The sequence below is a fragment of the Pollicipes pollicipes genome, unplaced genomic scaffold (assembly GCF_011947565.3).
Source record: "Pollicipes pollicipes isolate AB1234 unplaced genomic scaffold, Ppol_2.1 Scaffold_4881;HRSCAF=5763_pilon_pilon_pilon, whole genome shotgun sequence".
Taxonomy (NCBI): Eukaryota; Metazoa; Arthropoda; class Thecostraca; order Pollicipedomorpha; family Pollicipedidae; genus Pollicipes; species Pollicipes pollicipes.
This window is the reverse complement of record NW_023596576.1, coordinates 45,184,699-45,210,618: the sequence shown is the minus strand read 5'-3', so window position 1 is coordinate 45,210,618 and position 25,920 is coordinate 45,184,699. Positions and strand designations below refer to the sequence as shown.

Below are 25,920 nucleotides of genomic sequence, written 5' to 3'. Positions count from 1 at the left end.
CGAGAAGACTTGCGGTCACACACGCGATTTTGCTCGTGGTCCCTGATGGCCTCTGTCCCTCCCACGAGTCTCCTGGCTGCGGGGTTCGCCCTGCTGGCCCTGGCGTCACCCGACGCCGGGTCAGCTTCCGGCCACCGCCCGGCCACCGCCTGACCTGGCCGTGCCCTCAGGCGGTGCAGTCGCTGTGCGGGGGAGAGCGCCGGCTCACCGGAGGGAGGCGCCCTGCTCTGCCTCTCGTACGACTCGCTCATCGAGCTGGTGGAGCACCTGAAGGCGTGCCAGGAGATCGCCAGCACGCGCACAGGTCAGTGGCCGGCGCGCTGCCGGCGTCGGCGGCAGGAGCGCCGTGGGCAGCGCGGTCGTCCGGCGCCGCTCCCAGACTGCCGAGTTATGAGCGTGGGACGTTGCGGACAGCGGGGGCCGAGGGAGAGCGTGTTTGTGCAGTGTGCTCGCAGTCGGTCTCGCCAGTAGCCAAGCGTGTGGTTTGGTGTAAGCGCCACGGGATATTGCTTGCCCGTTTTTCATGAAAACCCAAGTCTGCCTCATGCTCCTTGCGTCATTGAAATGAAGCTGCCGTAATGCCGTCGCCTGGCTGACACGTGCGTGGTGGCGCTGCAGTGAACTGGCAGCGGTTCTGCGGCCGGAGCGAGGTGCTGGCCTTCCTGCTGCAGGCCAGCTACCAGCTGGACGAGGGCGTGGCGCCCATCATCCTGCAGCTGCTGCAGCTGGCCGTGTCGGCGCCGGCCGCGGCCGCCGCCGGCGCCGGCGGGAAGCACGCTCAGGTACGGTGAGAGCGTGTCGTCGGGAGTGACGGGGAGCCGTGACGGGGGCCGTGTGCGGAGCGGGCAGGACGCGTCCGCGTGGTGTCAGCGGTGGTAGGCGCGGTCAGCGCGGGGAGAGGCGCGCCGCCGCCCCTTGGCACGAGACGCAGAAGTGGCAATGTCGGCGATCAGGAGAAGTTGCCGTCGCTGGCCCATGAACCGAATGGTTAAGTTCTCTGAATTGTACATACTCAGGGACATTCGTACGCAACCGTGGCTTTTGGGTTCCGTGTCTTTGCATTTGGCCAGAGGAATGAAAAACACATACCGGACATACCCCTCATGCCGTACAAATACCCTGCCAGCTTAGTCAGCTGTTAACCGCCGACAGAGAGTTGCGGTCATCAGCCTCCCTGTACCCCACACGCTTCGCCGCCGATAACGTGCCACCGCTGCGCCCTCAGTCGTCGAGCGACTCGGACCCGTCTTCGATGAGCCGCCAGCTGGCGCGTCAGCTGATCGGGCCGGGGCCGCTGCCGGCCGGCACGGCTCGCTTCGTGCGCACCTTCCTGCTCGAGAGCAACGCCACCGCCATCCGCTGGCAGGCGCACGCGCTCGTGCTGAGCATCTACAGGTGCGTGTCGGCCGGCGTCGCGGCGCCCGGGGGGCCTGACCGGCGGCCGCTGGTGCGGTGTGACGGGGCTGGGCGCAGACGCCGGCCAGTAAGCTGCGGTTTCTGCGCTCTTTCCGTCCAGAATCGGCTGGTGTTTGGAGCGGAATGGGGGGTGTGGGCGGTTGGTCACAGCCTGGAGGCTCTGCTATTGCCGTCGCTTGTGGAGGGTTATTGATATGGTCAGGCATGTTGGAAACAGGCGGAGCAGGGTTACACTTCAGAGGTGCGGGTGCCAGCTGTTCACCGCTGAGCCGTTTTGGACCTGCCACTGAAGGCCGAGCGACGCGGTGCCCTCGGGTCAAAACTTATGTCGTCCCCCCTCCGTCACGCGCGCGCCCCTGCGTCGGCAGGAGCGCCACCTCGGGCCCGACAAGGAGGCGCTGGTCGAAGCTGATGTGGAAGCTGTGGGCCGCTGCTTGCCCCTCGTACGGACGCAAGGGCCGTCCCAGTTTCGTCGACCTGCTCGGCTTCATGTCACTGAAGACCACCGAGGCCGAGGATAAGGTGCGGCGTCGCGACCGGCCAGCTCTGTGAGGCCAGGCCGGGTCGAGTGGAGTTGAAGCTGTCCTGGAGGAGCCGGCAGGTCCCACTCTCACCTCCGGTCGGGAATTGCTCACGCTTTGCGCAGTGGAAGTTGTGACCATTGGGACGGTTGCGCGTTGTGCAAAACGTCCCCCATCGCCGACACTGCAACGCGGCTAGCACTGTGTGGTGCGTGCGTGGCACACGTCTACGCTGACGCGTGGGTGATGTAGCCGCAACCCCAAGTTCTCTAACCGCCCCCCCCCCCCCCCCCGGGCCCCGCCCGGCTCCCTTCGCGTGGCAGTGTCGGCCTACGATGGAGCACGGCCATGGAGATGCTGCGCACGCAGAACCAGCAGCTGGCCAACCACGCCAACGGCCAGCTGTACGCCGGCTTGGCGGCGCTGGTCGAGTTCGACGGCTACTACCTGGAGTCGGAGCCGTGCCTGGTCTGCAACAATCCGGAGGTGGCCTACTCGCAGCTCAAGCTCTCAGGCGTCAAGGTGGGTGTGCGGCACGACCGGCGGCGGGCCGCGGTGACATGTGCGCAGCAGTGCGGGCTCTCTCAGCTACGGCGCCGGGCCTCGTCGCAAGACCGTGTTGGCGCTGCAGCTGTCATTTAGGGCAGCGTCCGTTCTTTCGTGACGTCACTCGCGGCGGGTGCTCGAACAGACACCGATTTTAACGTGGGACTGCAATCGCGCGGGCGTCCGACCTCCGGCGGCTCCCGTACATGCTACCGACGCGGGCACAACCACGGATCTGAGCGCTGGTCTCAGCCGTGTGTGGGGCGTGACGCCCGTGTGTGGGACGTGAGCGTGGTGCGCGCGCTCGTGCCGTCTCCGCGGTGGCGTGGCGCCCCGTCTGACGGCCGCGTGCCCGGGCGGCAGGTGGACTCGCGCTACACGACCACCACCCAGCTGGTGAAGCTGGTCGGCTCGCACACCATCAGCCGCGTCTTCCTGCGCATCGGCGACCTGAAGCGCAGCAAGATGGTGCGCACCATCAACGTCTACTACAACAACCGCACCGTCCAGTCGGTGGTCGAGCTCAAGAACCGGCCGTGTAAGTGGAGTTCCAGGGAGGGGGGAGGGCAGCGGCAGCGACTCGCAGGCTCTCTCGGACCGGGGCGGGTGCGCAGTGTCTGCAGTTGTGGTCCGGTCGTTGTGGCGATCGAGTGAGGGCTCGCCTGTGGATGAGAACTAGCACCGGTCAGTGCAGCTGTGGATGGGCTTGGCGACTGAGTCGGAGTCCCTCTCTTGTCCTCTTCCCTCTTCCAAGTCTTATCAGGTTTAGAATGCCTAGCATGTGCCCTCATGCATCTTGTGTCGGCACTATGACGCGTGTGTAATATTGCAGATCACCCACATAGACACAAAAATGTGTAATCTGTGAATTGGAATGAAAAAAAGAAAAAAATGGAATCTGTGAATCTGAAGCTCATTTCCAACCCGTCTGAGCGGACCCCAATGATAGCATTCCACATGCGACGCGCGGTGCTCCGCATCATGAGCTGCACTCTTGTTCTGCGTGGATCGGATTCGTGCTGGCCATGTCCCACCCCGCGCGCTTGGTTCGAACCTCGGGCCGGACGCTCGGGCCGCCGTCCGCCACACCGACACAACTCAGCCCGTGGTCTGACCACCTGCACCCCGTTCGCCTCCAGCCATGTGGCACAAGGCCAAGAAGGTGTCGCTGTCGGGCGGCCAGACGGACGTCAAGGTCGACTTCCCGCTGCCGATCGTGGCCTGCAATCTGATGATCGAGTACGCCGACTTCTACGAGAACATGCAGGTGGGCGCGGCGATGCGACCGGCGGCGGCTCGGCCGCGACGGAGGGCGGGTCTGGTGTTGGCACCGCCGCCCGGGGTTCACGTCATGCTGCGGTCTCGCTGAACGAAGCGGCGGCGTGGGCGTAGGCTGTGGGGAACGTGTGGTGAGCAGATCTGAACTAAATTATGCGTCCGCTGGTGTGTTTCAGTGGGAAAAGTCGGCTGAAAAGTGCGCTAGAAGGGCGTGGGGTGTGTGTGAATAGCCTTCCGAAAGGTAGTGGTGTCAATCCCTGTCCACTAATAAATTTCCATCCTCTGTATTGGCGGTAAAGTTTTTGCACAGAATGGGAGATATCGAGTACTACATCAGGTTGTGTGTCGAAACCTCGAAGGCAAGGCCGCGCCAGTGGAGCGATCGGAGCCGGGCTTCCTCGGCCGGTCGAGGAGCGCTGTCGTGCGTGCGTGTATGTCCTGACGCGCTGCGGCCGCCCGCTCCCCAGGCGTCCTCGGAGACGCTGCAGTGTCCGCGCTGCAGTGCCTCGGTGCCCGCCCACCCGGGCGTCTGCGGCAACTGTGGGGAGAACGTGTTCCAGTGCCACAAGTGCAGGTGAGGACGGCGTGTGAAGGCGGCGCATGGGGGTGGCGCTCCGGAGCTCGAGCTGGCGGAAGGCGGGCAGCCGGGCGCGGGGATGGGGCGGGGCTTGTCGCGCGGTGCAGACTGGTGCCCCATGCGTTGAGTCGTTTTTGCTTGAATCAAGACGCTGACGGAAGATGGACAATGGTACCTTAGGCGGCACATTTGAACCGATCACACCGATCACGCATGAATCGTCCCTTACATAACGTGAGCCGATGAGTGGCTTCACTCACATCTACGAAACAACTGACGGCAGCCTTCCTGCACCGCCCGCCCGCCCACAGCATACTGTGAGAACTCTAACGCCGCGCACTGCTCGCACAGAGCCATCAACTACGACGAGAAGGATCCGTTCCTGTGCAACGCCTGCGGCTTCTGCAAGTACGCCAAGTTCGAGTACACGCTGACGGCCAAGCCGTGCTGTGCTGTGGACCCGATTGAGAGTGAGGAGGACCGCAAGAAGGCCGTCGTTAACATCAACGGCCTGCTGGAACGCGCCGACAAGATCTACAAGAAGCTCATGTCCTACAAGCCCACGCTGGAGGTACGGGGGGAGCACGACGGGAACGCGCGGAGGCTGTGGTGACGTGCCAGTGCCGCCGCGTGTTGTTGAGTGAAAAAGGATACGTGTGGTTACGGGTGTGATGGGCGGGCGCTGGTGCTGGCTTGCGGTGATGACAGTGGAAAAGCGTGCAGCTGCGGGCAAAAAGATGGGCCGGCGGTATCGGTGCTCGAACGCGTGCCGTGCGGAGGGCACCGCCGTCGTTGGTAGTGGGCTGATGTTTCCAGTCGTCCTGCAATGTAGCTCACTCCACGCTGGCCGGGTGTAGCAGGGCACTGCCGGTGTGCTCGACGCCGGCTGCCGTTTCGCAGGCGCTGCTGGCCTGGGTGAACGACCACGGCGGCGAGGTGACGTCGGCGGCGGCGGCGGCGGCAGCGGCGGCCACCGAGCTGGCGGCCGGCGCCGCCGGCAGCCATGTCAGCCGGCCCATACAGCAGGTCGGTGGAGCGCGCGGCTGCCGTCAAGGCCCGCCGAGGGGCATCTAAACGCGCGAGGCCAGCCAGTTACTGGAGCACTGATAGTTATGGCCATGTGCGCAATGCGGGACGACAGGCCGAGTGCTTTATTGGGGCCGGACACTTGTGCTCCAAACCTGGGCGGGACGTGATGGTCATGATCGGAGAGTATGGCGGCCGCTTCGTCATGTCGGCCAGCTTGTGGCTTTGGATGAAGCATGCCGACAAGCGCGCATGGGCGCGCGTACTTTATCCCGTCGCCGTGTTGCCCCCTTGCCGTTGACTGAAGTGGGAGTCAGTAAATGGAAGCTGTCGGTCTGATGTGGTAAGCTCGTCTTGCGTCCAGTGCAGTGTTCGCGCCCCTGACCTGAGCCCGTCTCACCAGCTGGCGCTCAAGTACTGCAGCGACTGCCGGCTGGCGTTCGACGACCTGAGCAAGGTCATCCAGAAGGTGCTGGCGTCGCGCCGCGAGCTGCTCCGCTACGACCGGCAGGCGCAGGAGGGCGCCGGCGCCGCCGCCGCCTCGGCGCCCGTCTTCTGTCAGGTGAGGACGCAGTGAGGACGGCGCCGCAGCGAGGACGGGACACGGCTGGCGGGATGGGGTCGGAGGTGAGGGGGATTGGGTCCAGGTGGCTGTGTGCGCTTCTGGGCGCCGGCTGGCTGAGACGTTGGAGGATCGTTGAACGGAGAGTGACTTTTGCAGAATTGGGATGCCAAAACTGGTCCTTGGGGTGCTGAATATTCTGTGTCATCGGGGTTTGTGGTGGAGTCGGTCTGTGGTTTCTTGACTACGTCAGGTCGTGCTTTGTCGTTCACCACCATCACCCATGCACAGCGCCTGCAGCATGACCCGTCGCCAATTTCACGCGGCGAAACTCGGACCCTTCATAGGCTGTGCGTTGTCGATGTGTGGACCATACGTGATTGTCGATATGTGGGCACCTACGTGATTTTACCGACTCTTTACCGACTCTTCGTACACATTAATAAGTAACCATCATGATTAAATTTAAAGAGCTGATTTTTCGTCCATATGCGTGTTGAGGGCAATCTAAAACTGTCACAGGATGAAGTTCCACTTTACGAAACCCACCAGACTGCCCCACCTTTCTGGAAGTGTCGACCGCGTCTAAGCCTCAGCTCTCGCCTCCGTCCGCCAGGAGACGGCCAGCCACGGCCGCTGCTATGGCTGCAGCAGCGCGTCGGCCGAGTGTTGCGTGACGCTGCTGCGCGCGCTGGCCACGAACCCGCGGCTGCGCGTCACGCTCTGCAGCTACGGCCTGATCCCGCAGCTGCTGGAGCACAACCTGCGCCGAGGCACGCCCCAGGTGAGCCGGCGTCTGTCACGTGTGTGCCGCTGTGGAGCGGGCACGTGGCGAGTGTGCCGGCATGGCCTGTGTCGACGCGTGCCATTGGTAAGGTCGCTTGCGGGGCCGCGGCCGAGCTGAAGTCCCATGATGCCGCCGCACTCGCGGTCATTTGACGCATCGCGTGTGTGTCGGTGTGTCCGGAGCCGTGCGACCGTCCGAATGCGGCGGCGGGCTCGCGCTCCCTGACCCCCCCCCCCCCTCCCCCTTCCCCTCCACAGAGCCGTGGCGAGGTGTGCCAGCTGCTCTGCCTGCTCACCAAGGACAACCTGTCGGCCACGCTGGAGCTGAACGAGCTGATCACGAGCCGCGTGCGGCTGGCGCTCTCCAGTGCCATGACCTCCGCCGGCGTGGCGGCCGCCGTGCGCCACGAGATGGCGCTGCTCAGCGCCGCCGTCCAGAAGGAGGACTCGTGCTGGGAGCACCGGCTGAGGTCGGTTCGCCGGTGGCGGCGGCGGAGGGGGCGAGGCTGGGCCAGAGAAGGACGGCACGGGGCGAAGTGGGAGGGACGGGAATGGTGCGGGAAGGCATGCGATGGGGTTAGGGGGGACACGGTTAGGGTTGGTTAAGGTAAGGCGGAAAAGGGTGGAGGACGGCCGGAGACACGTACTTATGGCTCGACTAGGCTTGGCTGAGCTTTAGAGTTAGCTGCAGCTGCATGGTGCTTCAACTTGTCTTTCTCGCCGGCTGCTGCTACAAAATGGCTTGAACGTGTGGACGTGACGTTGAACGCGGTCGATGGAGCCAATCAAGGCGCGTCAGATGGGCAGAGTGTCCAGCCACGCCCTGCCAGCTGCGACTCAGTCAGTACCGTGCCCGAGCAAAAACAGCTCCGTCTCTGAGGACGCGGGGCGGTCTGCCATCGGCGGCGAGCCGGCTCCGTTGGCCCGGACCTCAGCGACGTTCGCAGCGTGCTGCCGCGCGACGGCTCCCAGTGCTCACCGCGGCCTGTTACACGTTTGCCGGCTGCGCGCGACGGCTGGCGCGGGCGCGCTCCGAGAGGCGCCGCGTCTGACGGGGCATCCCCGCGCAGGTGTGTGGTCCGCATCTTCATGATGGCCGGCAAGGAGCACAAGAACCCGGTGGTGATCGAGTCTGTGACGCTGCCCTGCCTCAAGATCCTGCAGGGCGTCATGCAGCCGCCGACAGCCACCGCCGCCGCCGCCGCCGCCGCGCCGCAGCCGGGCACCTCCGCCGGTGCGGCCGCCGCCAAGGTAGGACGAGCCGCGGTCAGGTGGGCTGAGATCTCAGCGGAGAGGCAGACGCCGGCGAGGAGACGTTCAGGACAGGCTAGGAGAGAGTGCAGGCGCCTCTAGGTGGGCACGGAACAAAGGATGACCCCTTGCTTCAGGCCGACCCAGGTCGTGATTAAGGGCACCAGAGTTTAGTGATAGACTCTTACACGGAACAGTTCATGTGAAGGATGTTCATTTGGGTTTTAAATGGTTTTGCTGTGTGTGTGCGTGTGGATGCGTGTGTGTGTGTTTCTTCACCCAAGCATGAAAGCAAAGTTGTCGCACGGCATTTGTCCTTGTTTTGGGAATAGTCCTCGGCGATTGGGTACCCCATCCTGCCACCATGCTCGAAACATGGTCAGACAGCAAAATAAATGCACTAAGTGCCGCTCATGCAGGACGCCATTCGACGTCAAAGTGTTACCCTTATGCTGTGTCAAGAGTTGCCAAGAAAATGGCAGGACATGTTTGCCAGGAGTGTCTGAAGGCATGCACAAGGACAAATTCCATTCAATTTCGATGGCCGCCAGTGGTAACCCTTAGCACGATCTTGTATACGTGTATTTGCTGTGATGACCATTATGTTGCTGATCATCCTCTAATACTTGAGCTGCACTGGCCAATTGTAATGAAATATTGGCATACCACTATCGCTCATAACCACTGCCAATCTGCTGAATGGAGGGTCAGTGACGGCCTCGGGCTTGGGCAGACAGATCATCAGCGCGCTCACACTATACTTATTTTCAAGCCTGCGCCTCATAACCGCCATCATCGATTCAGCGCGGCAGAACAAACTGCCAAACACACTGTTGTAACATGCTGTTGGTGTTAATATTGTTCAGTTGACGGGTCCCCCCACGTGCAAGTATCATCAGTCCAACCAGGTGTGGGGGGCGGGGGAGGGGGGGGGGGGGGGAGGCGCTTTAATGAGGTCTAGGTTTACGGGTAAGTGCAGCCGTTTCTAAGCCCCTGCTGCGAATCCGGACGCCGGTCTTGCCCTGTGATTGGCCAAATGAAGTGTTGTCGCAGCCTGCAAAGCCGCAAAGCTCCGGTCGTCACGACGATTTACCCGAGGAATCCTTTTATAAAAATAACATACTCTGCACCGTTTCTATTATTTCTGTAGTCGCCAGCCAGCGTCAGCAGCTGACGGCTACAGCGTCAGCAGCGTCAGCAGCAGCCTGTCAACGCTTTAGATGATCACAGGGCACTGGTCATAGTTACATGGTCACGTTGGTTCTGAGACATGAGCGCTGTCCGCGGGGGCAGCCACCACTGGCGCGCTTCAAGGACGAGATCTCAAGCCAATACGGCTGGACGCGCTAATGCTGATCCACTGTTGACATAGCCGGCTTCGCGGGATGTTCACGCCCATTGTACGGCCGCCCCAGGCTTGCACAAGCATAACGAGGTCAAAAACTCCGCCCAGTGGAGGCATGGACGAGCGCCAGGAGGCCATGGCCCCCACCCTGCCCCGATTGGTGGATGGCGGAACCAAAGCAGGTCATGTCCCGCTCTCCCGACACGAGAGCTTCGCATGCGCACGGCTACGCGCGCGGTGCTGATAGACCGTCACTCGACACCACACTCGGTGGATGGCCGTCTTTGGACCCCTCTGCCCAGAGTTCGTGACCTTGGTTACAGATTGTCGGTCACGGGGGAGGTCGAAGCTTTCAGTGCTGGTGACAGGATTTGCCCGCGTGCGTGCATTTGGCTGCCCCTGCCAAACGGTGCTCTCGTTTTTCTGGGAAAGTCGTTTTGACTCAGGGTATGGTAAACATGTTGCCGTCAAGTGGCCGTTTGCGTGAGTGGCCCTTGGCGTCTTTGTGTGATCCTGTCCTGTTCGACTGGCCTTAGCTGGATGTGTGGAGACAGGCCCGGACTACATGACCGTTTCTATGGCGCGGACTCAGTCCCCCGCCCGCATGCGGCCGTAATAACTGGGCAGCTACTGTGTCTTCCGTGAACATTGTGCAGCGCAAACAAGCGGCTCCATTAGGCGGTAAGACTATTTGCTTAGCGGCAGTGAAGCTATGCGACTGGGCGGCTTCCGTTGGTACAGTTTGGACGCGTTTTAAGTGCTCGAGTGGCATTAAAAAATTGAGCTGCGTTTGCTATGGTGGCCGCCTGAGGTGCGCTCGCTCAGACGCCGTAGCCATCGGCTTTGCATCGGCTCCGCCCGTACGGTGTATTGTGTCCCAAGCCGTTCCGTCATTCGCTCGGCAAATATGGTGGTATTCGTCGGCGCATTCAGCGCGGTAATTCAGTTGTATGGCTTTGTGCCCACACGACCGGCGGATGTCCGCTCTGTGGAGCGCTAAATTTCGCTCCGCCGTAATCCTACGTCAGTTTTTGTAGCTCACCAGGCTGGTGTGGTGAGAGTAGCCACTTTGCGGAAGTGGCGCTTGTACTCGTCGAGTGTCGGAGCTGTGGGGATTGAGTATCTCGCAGTGAATCGCCTTCCCCTGATCGGTCTGTTGAGACGACCGGCCGTCGATAAACAGTATCTTTTTCCTCGAGTAGTATTACCTTTTTTCCTCGGGTAGTATTATCGTTTTGGGAGGCATCGCCTTCAGACCGTTGCTCCCAGTGTCCAAGGCAGCGGAGCGGGCACATGCTGCGTTGTCTGATTTTGTGCTTGGCTTGCACTAACACCGCGCTGTTCTGGTGTGCTGCCAACAAGTGTTCGTGGGGAGTATGATACTTGTTGCTTATTTGTGCATACTCTGAATATTTGACATAGTTCCTTGAGATGTGGACACGGGCGCAAACAGTCATCTTAGTTGACGTGACCCTAAAGCCCAACAACTAACCACAAACTCACAGAAGCCTATTGCGCTCGCTGCGCCCATCTCCGACAACGATGGCGCTCTCCAGTCTTGTGCGGACTTTTCCCCATCTGTTGTCCCTCCCTGGTCGTGCTAAGTTCAGTCCCCATTGCACCCACATGGGTCGTTTCCGTCCGTCCAAGGTGCGGCAGACCAACTACCTGTCGCAGACATGTCACGTGACGACTTTGGTACGTGATTTCGACCAATCGCCATCTCGACCGGCGTGGGCGACGGCCGCCGAAGGAAGTCAGCGGGCATGTATGGGAGTTGTGGGCACCCGGTTCTCATCTGTTCCTCGCGAGCGACGCATGTCTGCTGACCGGTCCGTGACACCGACGGACCCTCTGTCTGACAGTGTGCCCCCCCCCCCCCCGGCCGCGCGGGGGTCCTCCCTCGGCCGAAGCGCGCGCGCTTACGTGCGTGCGTGCGTGCGTGCGTGCGTGCGTGTGCTCGTCAGCGGCCGGCTGCCTGTCAGCTGACCTGACGTGTGCGGGCCGCTCCCCAGCCGGCGTCCACGTCCGTCACGGCCGGCGAACAATCGGAGGTGCACCTGAACGCCGCGCGCTGGCTGGAGCAGGCGCCCGGACACTCCTTCGACGCCTGGAGGTCGCGCAAGGTCAAGCGGGGCCGGGAGCCTGCCAAGGGCGCCTCGGTAAGCACTGCGCGGGGGTCGCCAGCCCGGGCTTGGAGTGTAGCCGCCGCGGATGCCGGCTGACATGGCGTGGTCTGGGGAGACAGTGTTGATTTGGCTGGCGGTGTGCGCGCCTGCTCAGTGCGATCGGTTGTTGCCGGCATTTGACGGGCGACCGGGGAGCTGGGACACGCGCCTCCCACTAGGCCTCCTCAGGGACGGCCCGTCCGGCACTCCGCACAGTGGTGTCAGCCCCTGCCGTCAATTGCCACACGTATTGTTACTTCACGGCTGTAGCAGTTCACGTCCCGTACGCGGTTACCACGCGAATGGACAAGCGGCGGCTAGCCCCGCGCTGTCCTCAGCCCGCCGGCGTGGCGCCCTTGTTGGATGTGTCCCGCCGTCGCCCTCCCCATGCGCCCCTCCCACACGCGCGCTCTACTCGCCAGAGGGCGGAGGTACGCGCCCTGTTTCTGATGGAGAAGTACGGCCGGCGCTGGCGGCAGCGCACCACCCAATCGGCCATCGCCGTCAACTTCCTGGACACGTCGTGGCTGCGGCGGGTGCTGTTCAGCCCTAGTTCGCGCCAGGCCCGCCAGGTGGCAGCCGATATGGTGGAGACGCTGGCGCACGAGCCGGCCAGGAAGCGCAGGGTGAGTGGGACCGGCGGTCAGGGGACGGAGGTGGGTCATCAGGGGTCACGGCACTGCGAGCTGGTGTCAATAGCATGTGGAGTCGGCAGGCTTCGGTGATTTGTTGTTTTAAAAATACAGATGAAGAGGAATGTGGTCAGATCCATGGGAAACTGAATAAAAGGTGTTGCAACTGTATCGGTCAGGCGAAGTGATTTGTCATGGAAACTTGTTATTTCCATTGTCATCTGGCGTCGTCTTCCTCTAATTTTTGTTAAGACCAAGGAGTGCGATTTAACGCAAACCTACAGATACCATTGCTTGGACGCTCTTTTCGCGACGACTGTTTTCGCCACTGGCGACCGAATCCAGGGTGTCGCAGCTGCCCTGTGTGCTGACGCCGCCGCCTCCGCAGATCCTGGACATGCTGGCCTCCTACCTGGGCGACGTCAGCGAGGCCGGCGAGACGGCCGCCGAGTTCATCGGCCTGTACCAGAAGCTCATCAATGCCAACCACTGGAAGTACTACCTGACGGTAGGTGGAGGGGCGTGGCAGGCGCCAGCCCAGCGGCGAGCGTGCTTCATTCCCTGCACTTCCCGAAGGAAGACGGAAAACCGTGCTCCGTTCGGCGATCTTCTTCCGAAGTTGTGGGTCATAGACTCGGGTCATCTTCAAAATGTCCCTCCTGGCTTGTTTGAAGCCACATGGCGGCACAGTGTGATGTGGGTGAGTAGGCTATTAGCACTACTAAACACTCACAAACCGGTTGGCATTTCTGGTTTCCCGTCGCCGTCGTCCAGTTAGTTTGGTCCTTTTGACTGGTTTGAGTTATTGCAGCCTCTTGTTTCTCAACTTGCGTAACAAACCAGTCTCCCGTGTGTCAAGTTCTTATCGATAGTGTTTTCCTAAGCTTGGTCGCTACTGATACGTTATTACTGTATGACGAAGTCATCTTATAGTCCAGAAGCCACAAAGCAAACTGCCCAATACATCCATTAGGGCACAGAGCAAGCTTCAGCTGCTAGGTGGACGCAGTACGAATTATTCGTCGTGAAACTGGAATGAAGTATACTTAAACTTATTCCGATTTATTAACACCGAAAAGCTCCGAATCCACATATCTAAGGCACGTCTTTCAGTAGCCGCGAAACTTAACACCATGCAATACAAGCAAACGTAACAACGCGACCGGCGGAAGAGTTTGCGCCACACGATGCAAGCAAAAGTAACAACGCGACCGGCGGAAGAGTTTGCGCCATACGATGCAAGCAAAAGTAACAGCGCGACCGGCGGAAGAGTCCCAAAGTGCTCTGGCAGTGGCCTGCTTTAACTTGGGTGGTAGCTGTGGCGTACGTGCCAGACGCGACATTTCTGTCGCACGTTTGCGTAAAGTGCGCCTCCATTCCTTGCCGGAGAGCGCGACTCGGGAGGCATCTGCTCGCGTGTGTGGCAGACGCGGCGTTTCCGTCGCGCGTTTGCGTGAGGTGCGCGCCCGCGCCTTATCGGACAGCCCGGCGCCGTGTGCATCAGGTGTGCGAGCGGCGCCGTACGTCGTGCGTCTTGTGCCCCAGCCGAGCAGTCGGCAGCGCCGCCGCCGCCGCCGCCGCTGCCGCTGCCGCTGCCGACGCCGCCGCTGCCAGCCGGTCGCTCTCCCTCACTCCGCGACTACTGGGCCAGCGCGGCGCCGGCCGCGACTGGGTGGACCGGCGTGAGCTTCGCCTTGACCGGCTGCCGACGGCGGCGGCAGCGGGCGACCAGCGTGCGCAGAGCACCCTCCAGCAGCTGCACGGCCGAGACCACGGACAGGCCGAGCAGCAGGCCGAGGGAGCCGCCCAGGTCGGAGAGCAGGTCGTTGCCGATGTAGCTGGCGCGCTCTCGGATGAGGTCGGCCACGTACGGCCAGGTGACGCTGACCACCGAGCTGTTGTCCCGGAGCAGGCTCTCGGAGGTGATCAGCTTGGTCACCTGCAGCTGGTAGGCGGTGGTGGTGCAGGCGGCCACGCAGCGCTGCGGGCAGACGTCCGGCTCGGGCACGCTGAAGTCCTTGGACAGCAGCGGCACGAAGGTGCGCGAGTTCGCGCAGAGCGGCACGGACGCGTCGCTCCACGGCGGCCGGCAGCCGACGACGCGCGAGCGCTCGGCCCAGCGGCAGAGCACGAGGCAGCGCGGCCGCGAGTAGCCGGCGTCGGCGCGGCCCGGCCGCCGCCGCAGCGACAGCAGGTGCCGCTGCCGCGCCGACAGCCGCAGCTGCACCACCTCGCCGGCGCGCACCGTCAGCGACGGCGTCAGCTCGGCGTCGTCGAAGTCAACGTCGACGATGGGCGTGGCGGCGCCGTGCACGAACAGGTCGACGTTGGACGTCGCCGTGCGGCCCCTGTAGCCCTGGATGGTGTAGTCGGCCGGGTCGCTGTGCAGCCGCAGTGTCAGGCGCTTCTTGCGGTTGAAGACCATCGGCCCGCTCGGCGTGAAGGTGTAGCAGAGGCCGCGCCGGTACATGCCGAATGTCCAGTTGCCCTGCGGCGTGGTGTCCTGCCGGTCTTGGCTGGGCTTGCACAGCGGCCGGTTGCAGTCGCGCACGACCGAGCGCAGCGTCGGCGCCGCCTTCACCCAGAACTCGTCGATGCGGCGCTGGCCCCAGGGGAAGGTGCTCCACTTGATGGCGTTGCCGGCGCGGTTGAGGGCGTGCCAGGCGCGCGCCACGGTCCGGTTGAACTGGTTGCTGTCGCAGACGGTGAAGGCGGGGAACGGGGCCTCCTTCAGCCCGGAGATGATGTCCATGTCGACCGCCACCGGCTCGTCCAGGTACCGAAGCACGTGCTGACGGCACTGGAACGGCGGCCGGCGCGTGAGGGCGCCACGCTTGGTCGAAATAAGCCGGAGAGCTGCGTGGGGGAGGTGGAAGTGAGGCGGCAGGCGTAGGTTTTTTTGTGATTTAAGTCTTCGCTGATCTCGTTCCTTGCATATTCTTTGGTTTTGTCACAGCTTGTGATTTAATGCTCGGAGCTGCCGTTTGGAATCTTATAGCATTTTGTTTTAGATTGAATACGTAAATACATGCCTTTAAAGCCAGCTGATATTGGAGAAATTGAAAACTGCAAGACGTTACCACAAATGTGATTTACCCATTCGCCATGAAACTCTGTAACCATGGTATGGAGATTGTGTTTTGAGGACAAGTCGGCCAACAATACATCTTGCGGAATAGGAACCTTGCATAAGCTGGTGTTACGTATACATTTGTGATGCATCATTGGCCGTGATCGTCGTGCCTCAAATGCCTGGATGATAAACCTCATCTTATTTCTAGGGTTGTCATGTCTGTCGTGTGTTTGATCCATGTACATGATGCATGCCGAGCCAGCGGTGAAGGTCATTGTGTCATGGTGCGGCAGTATGTGGGCTTCATTGCGTCAGTTTGGTTGTGCAAAACGTTTGCATTGTTCCATTCAAGTTTATATGATACTTTAGGTTAGTTAGAGGTTAGGTTGGTGTATCCTATTTTGATTAGGTCGTAATCAACATGTAGCGTCTCAGGTACTGAGGTACTTAGGCACTCAGGTGCTTATGTCGTTTGGAGAGGGGGGGGGGGGGCTTGTGGCTGAGTGGGTGGCCCTTCGGCTCTCACGTGAGGGAGGGGGAACAAAAGGGCGACAACGACGCCGGCCGCATCCCCCTTAAGAGAAACGCTGGCGTATCACGTGTGGGGCGTCGAAGGTCACGTATCACAAGTTTTACTGACGACATGGTTGCCTTATGTTCGCATTGTCGTACTCAACGCCCTTCGCGTCTCATACATACTGGCGACTGTTGTGCTTGCCAAGATTATGTATTCCGGGGCTTCGCAAAGGTCACCGCGGTGCCGACATGGCGCGCGACGCCGGAGCGCGGCCCATCTCGCGCTCCGGAGCCTCAGTCGGCGACGGCCGCCTCCCTGGCCCGTCCCGCTCACCTGCATGGCGAACAGCACACTGCAGGCGGCGATGAGCACCAGGTAGAACAGGACGAGCATCGGTGACCTGTCGGCCCCCGCCATGTCGTCCGCTGGCGCCGCCGTCCTCTCGCCACCGGCGTCGGGCCCCGCCTGTCCGCCGCTGCCACGCTCCCCCCGTTTTGTACGGCGATCCGCCGCCGGCGGCTGGGGCGCCATCGACTCCGGCGCGGCGGCCCGCTCGGGCGGGCGGCGCGCCGCCGCGGCCCCCGGCGCGTCGGTAGGTTTTGCGGCGGGGGCGCCGGTAGGCTCCCGCCGCCCGGCGTTGACACACGACGGCCGGCGCCGCGGGGTTCGGACGCCGGCGGCCGCTGCCGGCGCCGGGTAATGGCGGTCGTGGTCACGGCAGGTGCTCGCGGACTAATTAGGTGGCTCGTCCGACCTCCCGCGCGGTGGCACTACGTCCTCGCCGACTCTTTGAGCGCCGTCCGGACACTGGGCACTGACAGAGCAGCAGAGCCCACCGGCGGCGCGGCTTGTTGACCCGGGCCTGCTGGGCGACCGGCCAGCGGAGCGAATGGAGCACGCGGGACACGAGTCGAGGGCAATACAATGGCTGTGTACTCAATGTCTTCCTTTCCTAATTGGCTGTCTGATGGAAAAGCGATGATTGATGATCGGATGCAGACTGTACACGGGTATAAAAATAGCGTGCTTGAACTTGAATACGTAGAAAGGCTAGCTAATTGCCGATTATTCCTATATATATATATATATATATATATATATATATATATATATATATATATATATATATACATATATATATATATATATATATATATATACGACGTGGTGTCAGTCACTCGCCAACCTGAACCTGAACCTGAACCTGAACCTGAACCTGAACCTGAACCTGAGCTTCGCCGGGCCCACCTGCATGGCGCCGGCTTCGCACGTGCGCGGTCTGCAGTCGTTCGCACGCCCGGCAGTCTCTCTGCGCCGCGTCGCACACGCGCCTGATGACTCCACGCCCGCTGCGTTCCAGACCAAGGGCATCCTGGGGCTGCTGGCCGACCTCATCACCAAGGAGATCGAGAGCCTCAACAAGCTGGAGGAGACGACTCTCAACAGTGATTTGTCTCAGGGTGAGTTCGCTGTCGGGCGGTGTCGGAGCGATTCGTCACCGCCCGCGGGGCTGCCGGTTCGGGGCGGCGTCCAGTAGCTACAAGCGCGTCTGTGGTCGCATGCAACCGACGGAGCTGAGACGCCACAGGATGTGCCGCAGACTTCACCATAGCTTACACGTGACCCTCAGCATAACTGTGCCACCGGAAGCGCGTGGTGATAGTTGACAGTACATTTATAGCCCGACACTACAGACTGTAAAGGATCGCTTTCGAGTGGGCGCAAAATGACCTCGATGCTGACGCGCCATTAACCACCAAACCTCCACCTTGAAGCTTCTGCGTTGTCAGTGAAGGTATAGGGCACGCGGGATCTGTATTGTGTTTATTATACACATATACTTAAATGACATGTGCTGTTGGGCGCTTCTGGTCATGCTCGCCACGACGTCAGTGTTGTATAACGATAAAAATAGAGGGGTAAGAAATAATATAGGAATTGAAATGCATATAATAGATAATAATATAATAGGTAATATGATAGGTAATAGGGCAATAAGCAAAATAGGTAATAGGTAGGGTAATATAAAAGGTAAGAAACAGACAGGACAGAAAGAAATAGACAGAAATAGACAAATCGACGTCAGCTGACCCTCGGCCATCTCCGCTGGCGGCAGGGTACGCGCTGAAGGAGCTGACGGACCTGCTGGCCTCCTTCCTGGAGCTGGAGAGCGTGCGCAGCCGGCACAAGGCGCGCCTGCTCGGCACCGTGCTGCACGGATACCTCTCGCTGCGCCGGCTGGTCATCCAGCGCACCAAGCTGGTGGACGAGACGCAGGAGCGCCTGCTGCAGCTGCTGGAGGACATCACGTCCGGTGAGTCGGGCCGTCGCGCCAGAGGCGGAAGGCCCAGTGATGGTGCCGGCCGTCCTGGCGACCGCGTGCGTCGGTACGGCGTGCCGTGTCTAGTCTGCAGTCTGTGACGCATGGCGCCGGCCGTCCTGGCGACCGCGTGCGTCGGTACGGCGCTCTGTGCCCAGTCTTCGGTCTGTGTCGCGTAGCGCCGGTCGTCCTGGCGACCGCGTGCGTCGGTACGGCGCTCCGTGTCCGGTCTTCATTCGGTGCCGCTGTTCAGGCTTTGTCGGCCAGCCAGTTTTTGTAACGCTTGGGGTGATCTATAAGACTGCACCGTGGGACAAGGGCATTTCGAGTTTGGCGCAGTCCCCCGCCCCTGAGCCCGATGCGCCGCCGCCGCGAGTCCCGTGCGCGCGCGCTCGCTGCCCGCCAACCCGGCCGCTCGCACTCTGCGCGCGCGTGCCCGACCTGACCACCCTGGCCGGCGGCCGGCAGGCACCGAGGCGGAGACGCGCCGGTTCATGGCCATCTGCGTGGAGACGGTGGCGCGCTACGGCCGCGGCGACGTGCGCACGCCCGTGTTCATCTTCGAGCGGCTGTGCTCCATCATCGAGCCGGAGGTGAACGAGATCGGGCCGTTCCTGCTCAGCCTGGAGAAGGACCCGCAGCAGGAGGACTTCCTGCAGGTGAGACGCGTGCCACCGGCCGCCATCCTGGGGCGCTGTGGGGGCTGTCGGCGCCCCGCGGGCTCACGAGCTGCTCTGGGGGACGCTGCGTTGGGACATATGTGATTAGCTGTCCAGTTGAGTGGCTGGAAACGCTCTAACTTTGGAACGTGTGCGCGTGATGTTGGCCTCGGCGTATCGCCATCGGCGTCTCCATCGTATGGTGCTGGCACTGGTCCAGCATCTCGGAGCGTTCGTAGCCACGTACCGGGGATGGAGCGAACCGACACGCGCCCGGCGCGAGGGTAGGCTGGCGGCCGCTGACCGCCGTCCTGTCCGCCAGGGTCGGATGGTGGGCAACCCGTACCCGTCGACCGACGCCGGCATGGGCCCGCTGATGCGTGACGTCAAGAACCGCATCTGCCGCGACTGTGAGCTGGTCGCGCTGCTCGAGGACGACACCGGCATGGAGCTGCTGGTCAACAACAAGATCATCTCGCTGGACCTGCCCGTCAAGGAGGTGAGGTGACGCCGCCGGCGGACGGTGGGGCGGCGCGCCCGGCTGCCCGGCATGGAGCGGGCCCTGGTGTCTCTGGCAGAGTTACGTTTGGTGAGACTTGATCTCCATGTCGGGCACCTGAAAAGCGAGGTTGGGGTAACTGGCGGTATCCCCTTACCATTGTATTTGTACCGAAATTTCGAATATACCTATAGCAGGTGTGGATTGACTTGTTTGACTTCGAACACCGTTATGATAACATTGCCTTGAGTCTCGGTGGGAGTGCCGGGTGCCCACATATCAGCGTGACGGCTCCGGCTGCGCGTGCCGCCTGTAGACTGGTGTGAGGCCGGTGACCCTGACACGTGATCGCGCCCACCAGGTGTACCGCAAGGTGTGGCTGCCGTCGGCCAGCAGCGACACGGAGCCGATGCGGATCGTGTACCGGATGCGCGGCCTGCTCGGAGACGCCACCGAGGAGTTCATCGAGTCGCTGGAAACTAAGACGGACACGGATCGCGACGACGAGGAGACCTACCGCATGGCCAACGTCATGAGCGACTGTGGCGGCCTCCAGGTGCGTGGTGTGCTGGCTTTGGTGTAGAACACTCGGCCAACTGTAGCCGCTAAGGTTCCAGGCATGCTGGGCATCTCTAAAGCTGTACAAGTTACACACCACTGAAGCGCAGCCCTGCTGTCAGCGTCCCACCCGCGTGTTCCACGGACTGGGATATGTCTCCACCCGTCATAATCGTCCCACCGGCGTGACCTTTTTGACGCCACAAGAGCAGCGACTGACTGTGTCAGTGGCTCCGCGTCACCACCGCCGGTCCCCAGCCCTCGACCCGCCCGGACGGCGCCCCTCTGGCTGTTGCCCCCCACCGGCCGCCCCTCACCTGCCGCCCCTCGGGCGGCCGCCCCTCACCGGCCGCCCCTCTGGCGGCCTCCCCTCGGGCGGCCTCCCCTCGGGTGGCCTCCCCTCACCGGCCGCCCCTCACCGGCCGCCCCTCTGACGTCCTCCCCTCGGTCGGCCTCCCCTCGCCCGTCGCCCTTCACCGGCCGCCCCTCTGACGTCCTCCCCCTCGGGCGGCCTCCCCTCACCCGCCGCCCCTCACCGGCCGCCCCTCTGACGTCCTCCCCTCGGGCGGCCTCCCTCACCCGCCGCCCCTCACCGGCCGCCCCTCTGATGTCCCCCCCTCTGATGTCCCCCCCTCTGATGTCCCCCCCTCGGGCGGCCTCCCCTCACCCGTCGCCCCTCACCGGCCGCCCCTCTGACGGCCTCCCCTCTGGCGGCCTGCCCTCACCGCCGGCGCCGGCCGTCGACAGGAGCTGCTGCGCCGGATGGAATACATCGACGACCTGCAGCGGTGCCGTCCGCTGCTGACCGTGCTGCTCCGGCTCACCGGGCTCTGCATCAAGACCAAGCGGAACCGGACGGCGCTGACGCGGCCGGAGCTGCGCGCCGTGGCCGTCATGCTGCGCCTGCTGGCGCTCTGCCTGCGCGCCGACCCGGAGCTGGTGGCCGGCCCGCCCGGCGGGCCCACCGTCACGCAGCAGCTGCTCGAGGTCAGGCCGGGTCACTGGCGGGGGGGGGGGGGGCGACTGACTGGTGTTGGGCGCTGTGGAGTCGTAGTATTCCCCGGATACTGGCTGTTGAAGTTTTTTTTTGGGGGGGGGGCAGATTTAGCGCTGGTGGGTTGTGCTGTCAGCTGTTGGTGTGAACAGTGCCTGCTAAGTGGAGATGTGACGAGACGGCAGCGGCCCAAGGTTAGCTTGGTGGGCAGCGCACCTGCTTGCGGTTGATAGCGGTTTGTGTGTGGGTGTATGGGGGAAGGCGCGGCAGCTTATCATTGTGTTGGCGCTGCAGCTTTGTGGAGGGGGGGGGGGAGAGGAGGGGGCAGTGTAAGTGAGACTTGGCAGATGCTCGCCACGTTTGCGAGGCGGGCGGCACTAGTTGGAGACACTGGCTGCATTGCGGCCTTCGTGGGTGTACGCCTCAAACGGAGACCAGAGCAGCCGTGGCCCCGCCCCAATCTTCAGCTCCATGTGACCGCTCACGCCCCCGCGGGCGGAGCGGCACGTCTGGCCGCCGGCCCTCTGACGCGCTCGTCTCGCTCCGCGTCGGCAGATCATGGCCGTGGTGCTGGCCGAGGCGACGTCGCTGGACCTGGACGTGTACCGTCGGTTCGCCACCACCTGCGGCTCGGTAGACGAGATCCGGCTGCTGCTGTCGCACGTGAACACGGCCCAGGTCAGCGGTCGGGGCCGGGGCGCCGGCACGGGCGGCACGTTTGTGGCGCGGTGCGCCGAGGTCGTAAGCGGCGTTGAGGGGTGCTCCTGCTTTCGGCTGCGACGTCTGGCGGTGTCCCCAGCTGTACGGTGCGCGTGGGAATGAACTGGGCTGATGGCGCATGTAGTTCAGCTTGGGTACATTTATCTCACTAATGTAACAATACCGGCTGGTGCTGCCAAATTATAAGTAAAACGTAGAAAACAGCGTTTATTTATTATATTTCGGTCGTCCGTGGTGCCGCCCGTTGTGCCTTACCCGCTGGACCCCTCGCCTGGCACCAGTGACGACGCCGTCGTCGGCCGCTGGTCCGACCGCCCCGCTGACCTCAGTCTCCCCGGGCCGACAGAGCAAGGGCGCCGGCGCGCTGCTGCAGCAGCTGATGCGCGTGCTGCCCTTCCTGACGTTCGGCTCGCAGGAGAAGATGCGCCTGCTCATCGACCACTTCCAGCCGGTGCTGGACTTCGACGAGCTGGATGCGCAGCACACGGCCGAGGCGGCGGCGCAGCTCGAGTCGCTCTGCGCGCTCACTGCCGGCATCGAGACCAACTGCATGGGCAACCAGCTCAAGGACATGTTCGTCGAGGCCGGCGTGGTGGAGCGCGCGCTGGCCTATCTGCGCGATCACGCGCCGCCCGGCAAGAAGGCCCTGCTCAACACCAACGACGAGCAGTGGAAGAGCTTCCTGGCGCGGCCGGCGCTCAACTACGTGCTGCGCGTGCTGGCCGGCCTGGCCACCAAGCACGAGCCGACCCAGCTGGCGGTGGCGGCTGAGAGCATCCCGATCATCCACCGGCTGGAGCAGGTGTCGTCCGACCAGCACGTCGGCTCGCTGGCCGAAAATCTGCTGGAGGCGCTGCGCACCAACCGCCAGGTGAGGCCGGTGCGGGAGGGAGGGGGAGGGGAAGGGGCGGACCTACGGTTAGCCAACGGGAACATCTGCGAATGAGACGTTCAGTTTTCCATTGTGACCGTGCAAATGTGGGGTCATGTTCCTTTTCCGTGCATTTGGTGACACGAAGCTGTCCTTGTCGGATCGCAACTGACCTGGAACGAAATCCTTTGCGGTACGGTGCTTCGTCCTTCGACTGACATTTGATTTGCCCGCGTGTTCAGCAGACGTGTGATATGTGGCTGCATGAACCCGACCCAGTCCCTCACCGTTTCGCCGCGTCGCCGCCAGGTGGCCACCAAGATCGAGCAGGTGCGCAAGCAAACGCGGCAGGAGAAGAAGCGGCTGGCCATGGCCATGCGGAAGCACCAGCTGGGCGCGCTCGGGATGCGCGCCAACGACAAGGGCCAGGTGGTGATCAAGTCGTCGGTGCTGCGCCAGCTGGACGACATCAGCGACGAGCAGGGCCTGACGTGCGTCATCTGCCGTGAGGGCTACAAGTTCCAGCCCACCAAGGTGCTGGGCATCTACACGTACACCAAGCGCTGCCCGCTGGACGACGCCGAGCCCAAGCAGCGCAAGACGATGGGCTACACGACCGTGACGCACTTCAACCTGGTGCACGTGGACTGCCACATGGCGGCGGTGCGGCTGGCGCGCGCGCGCGACGAGTGGGAGTCGGCGGCGCTGCAGAACGCCAACACCCGCTGCAACGGCCTGCTGCCGCTCTGGGGGCCGCAGGTGGCCGAGTCGGCCTTCGCCCACTGTCTGGCGCGCCACAACACGTACCTGCAGGTCAGTCGTGACGCGCTCCGGCGGGCGCGAGGGGGCGCTTTGTCCGGCGCGTCACGGGATAGGCAAGTGGGCCGGTTAAGGGTGAGGGTGGGCTGTTGTGGTGAGGGGGCCGTCGTCAGGCGCGTGGGTTCGTGCCTGGTAGTCAGTCATGGTACGCTCTGACGGCGAGGTAGACGCTTAGTCACCCCCGCCGGCACATCAGCTGACTCCGGAAACGTAGGGGGAGGGGGCTCCTCATGGTTCGGTGGGTACGCTGGTGCATGTTGTTTGGTCTGGTAGATGGGCTGAGGGAGACGTGGCAGGCATATTTTTGTGGGCTGGTGAGTGGGCCGGGAGAGACCGGGCGGTGGGATGTCTGGGTGCGGCGTCGGCCACAGGCAACTAGGCCGTTGCCGCGGTGGCGCGTGCCTGGCACCTCCCGTAGTTTCAGGATTTTGAATAGGAAGCAAGCCCAGCGGTAGTCAGGAATCCTGACCTAGTATGGTCTAAATAGAACCTAGCTGCGCGCTTCTGTTGTGGAGTATGAGCCCTGCCAGACCGTCTGATTCTGGCTTCCAAACGCCACGATTTAGATCGCTTGCCCCGGCGCCCGGGGCCCTGCTCGTCGCGGCAGCCTGCGTGTCGCCGGATGGCGTGCGTCGTCTCCGTAACTAACCGGTCCGGCCGTCCCAGGAGAGCACCGGACACCGTGATGTCGGATACCAGACGACCGTGCACGACCTGAAGCTGCTGCTGCTGCGCTTCGCCCAGGAGCGCAGCTTCAGCGACGACTCTGGCGGCGGCGGGCCGCAGAGCAACGTCTACATCATCCCCCACCTGATGCACATGGCGCTGTACGTCATCAACAGCACGCGCATCGGGCAGCGCGAGCTCAAGAACGTGACCACGCAGCTGGAGGCGACCGCCGACCGCTGGGTGGAGACGAGCTTCGAGCCGGACGGGCCGCTCTTCTGGCTGGCCATGGCGCCGCTGGTGCTGGCGCCGGACGGCTGGCGCCGGCTGCGGCTCCGCTCGCTGGCGCGCCTGCTGGTACTGGCACAGGCGCGCCACGTGCAGCCGGGCGGCGGGCGCGCGCTGACGGAGCGCGCGCCGCAGTCGTTCGCCTTGTACCGGCCGTACCTGATCTTCTTCGGCCTGGTGGACGGGCTGTACGGCACCGTACTGGCACGCGCGCCCGCCGACGGCGACTGGTGCGCCGCGCTGGCCGAGTACATCCGCCACCACGACCAGCAGCTGCTGGAGGCGTGCGACCGGCTGCTGCGCGCCTACCAGCAGGAGATGCTGCCGTGCGCCTCGCTGCAGGAGATGTTCGACGTGCTGGGCGTGCTGGCCGAGACGGGCGAGCCGGACGCCTTCCTGCGCGACGCCCTGCAGCAGGTGCCCTGAGCGCCGACGGCTGGCCGGCCGCAGCGGCGAGCCCGGCGTCTGCCTGCGAGCGTGCGCTGTGGCGGCGGTCCGTCGTCTGCCCGCCGCTGAGAGCAAGCTGCCTCTGAGCGGCGGGGCAGGCCGTGCGGACTCGCGGCCGCGGGGGCGGCGCTCCGGTGCGGCCGGCGGGCGCCGGTGCCGGCTCCGCTGCGACCGGCGGTCGCCGGGGCCGGCGGTGTAACCGGAATGTTTACACGGCTTTAGGTGTTGCGATTTCCCGGATAAGCTACGCACGCTCGGTTTCGCTTCGGAGAGATGTTTGTTTCAGCGCGGGAAAGAATAACGTTTTAGTCGGCTGTTATCACGTAATTGGGTTTGGCTGTTCTCATAACTCTGGTGCCGGTGTTTTGCCCCTCGGGTTGTTTTATTAACGCAATGCCTATGCCTATGATATGCTTGAAATAAATATTCACCCTCTAGTCCTCACCACCGCTGTGTGTAGTAGCCCAGGAAGGTCCGTGACGTCTGGACGAAAGCTCTCGAAACGACCGTCGGAGATCTGAACGGATTATGTGGATACGTCATGGCTGACAAGCATGTAATATCTGCCGCGGATTTCGGAAAAAGTGCGGTTTGCCATACCGAGTTATCTCCTGGCTGAGGCGGATCAACGCCACAGCGAGAGTCATTCCGCACATGGGACCGGCGGGTATCGTCCACCAACCCTGCGTCGCCCCTGGATGTAAATCCGCCTGTCGCAGCTGCTCGTTCGGGGCTCGTCCGCCCGGGGTAGAGGCCCGCTCGGAGATTGCCTCGGCCTGTGTTGTGACTGCATGGCCTGGGTCTTATGCTCTCAAGCGGACGGATGACGCGGACGAAAGCTTGGGGCGTCACCAAGGCGTAGAATCACAGGACGGGGGGGGGGGGGGCGCTGCAGATGCTCCCCCCTTCCAGGAGCATCAACAAAACCTCAGAGAGCTCCAGCATTCGCGCACTCCGCCATCAATGCTCTTGGAAAAAATATGCATGCCCTTGCCCAGACTTGGGTCGCTACCGCAGTAGTCTTCGCCGTCGTCATTGAGGCTTTACGACGCACTCAGCTGCTGGGGCCGTATGGCGTCACCTTCCCCTTACTCCCCCCCCCCCTGGCAAGGGGGGAATTCACTCTGGAGAAGCGAACCCTGCCCCTCTGGTTTCCCAGACGACCGCAGTAACTATCGGGCACCGTTGCCAGCTATCGTGCGACATCTCAAACAGTCGGCAGCGCCGGTCACTCAGCGCCACACTGCGTCCCCCCCCCCCCCCCACCGGCCGTGATGTCACCGCTCGGCAGATTGCAGCGGCCGGCGGTGTGACGCCACCCGGCGATCCGCAGGTGGGCGGCGATGACGTCAGCCGGATGTGACCGGCCGGGCGGCCGGCT

At 62.8% G+C, this 25,920-nt stretch overlaps 2 protein-coding genes across 2 annotated transcripts in view; both read left to right on the top strand.

The window, feature by feature from the left end:
* The window catches only part of LOC119100458 (E3 ubiquitin-protein ligase UBR4-like), a 2,773-nt gene extending 805 nt beyond the window's left edge, over positions 1-1,968 (top strand). Inside the window, exons 2-5 of the mRNA XM_037223551.1 lie at positions 171-304; positions 619-782; positions 1,226-1,395; positions 1,785-1,968. Of these exons, the coding sequence (XP_037079446.1) occupies positions 171-304; positions 619-782; positions 1,226-1,395; positions 1,785-1,968 (652 nt within the window). The remainder of the gene's footprint in view (positions 1-170; positions 305-618; positions 783-1,225; positions 1,396-1,784) is intronic.
* A 323-nt stretch (positions 1,969-2,291) lies between these two features.
* On the top strand, positions 2,292-24,983 carry LOC119100457 (E3 ubiquitin-protein ligase UBR4). Its single transcript, XM_037223550.1, has 23 exons — positions 2,292-2,459; positions 2,847-3,021; positions 3,623-3,750; positions 4,229-4,335; positions 4,690-4,909; positions 5,239-5,310; positions 5,768-5,926; positions 6,594-6,710; positions 6,971-7,182; positions 7,783-7,963; positions 11,324-11,470; positions 11,899-12,102; positions 12,497-12,616; positions 17,059-17,158; positions 17,815-18,012; positions 18,487-18,677; positions 19,000-19,176; positions 19,538-19,732; positions 20,482-20,661; positions 21,284-21,406; positions 21,795-22,319; positions 22,629-23,132; positions 23,805-24,983. The coding sequence occupies exons 1-23, from the start codon at positions 2,292-2,294 to the stop codon at positions 24,516-24,518; spliced, it is 4,917 nt and encodes a 1,638-aa protein (XP_037079445.1). The 3' UTR covers positions 24,519-24,983.
* The last annotated feature ends 937 nt before the right edge of the window (positions 24,984-25,920 follow it).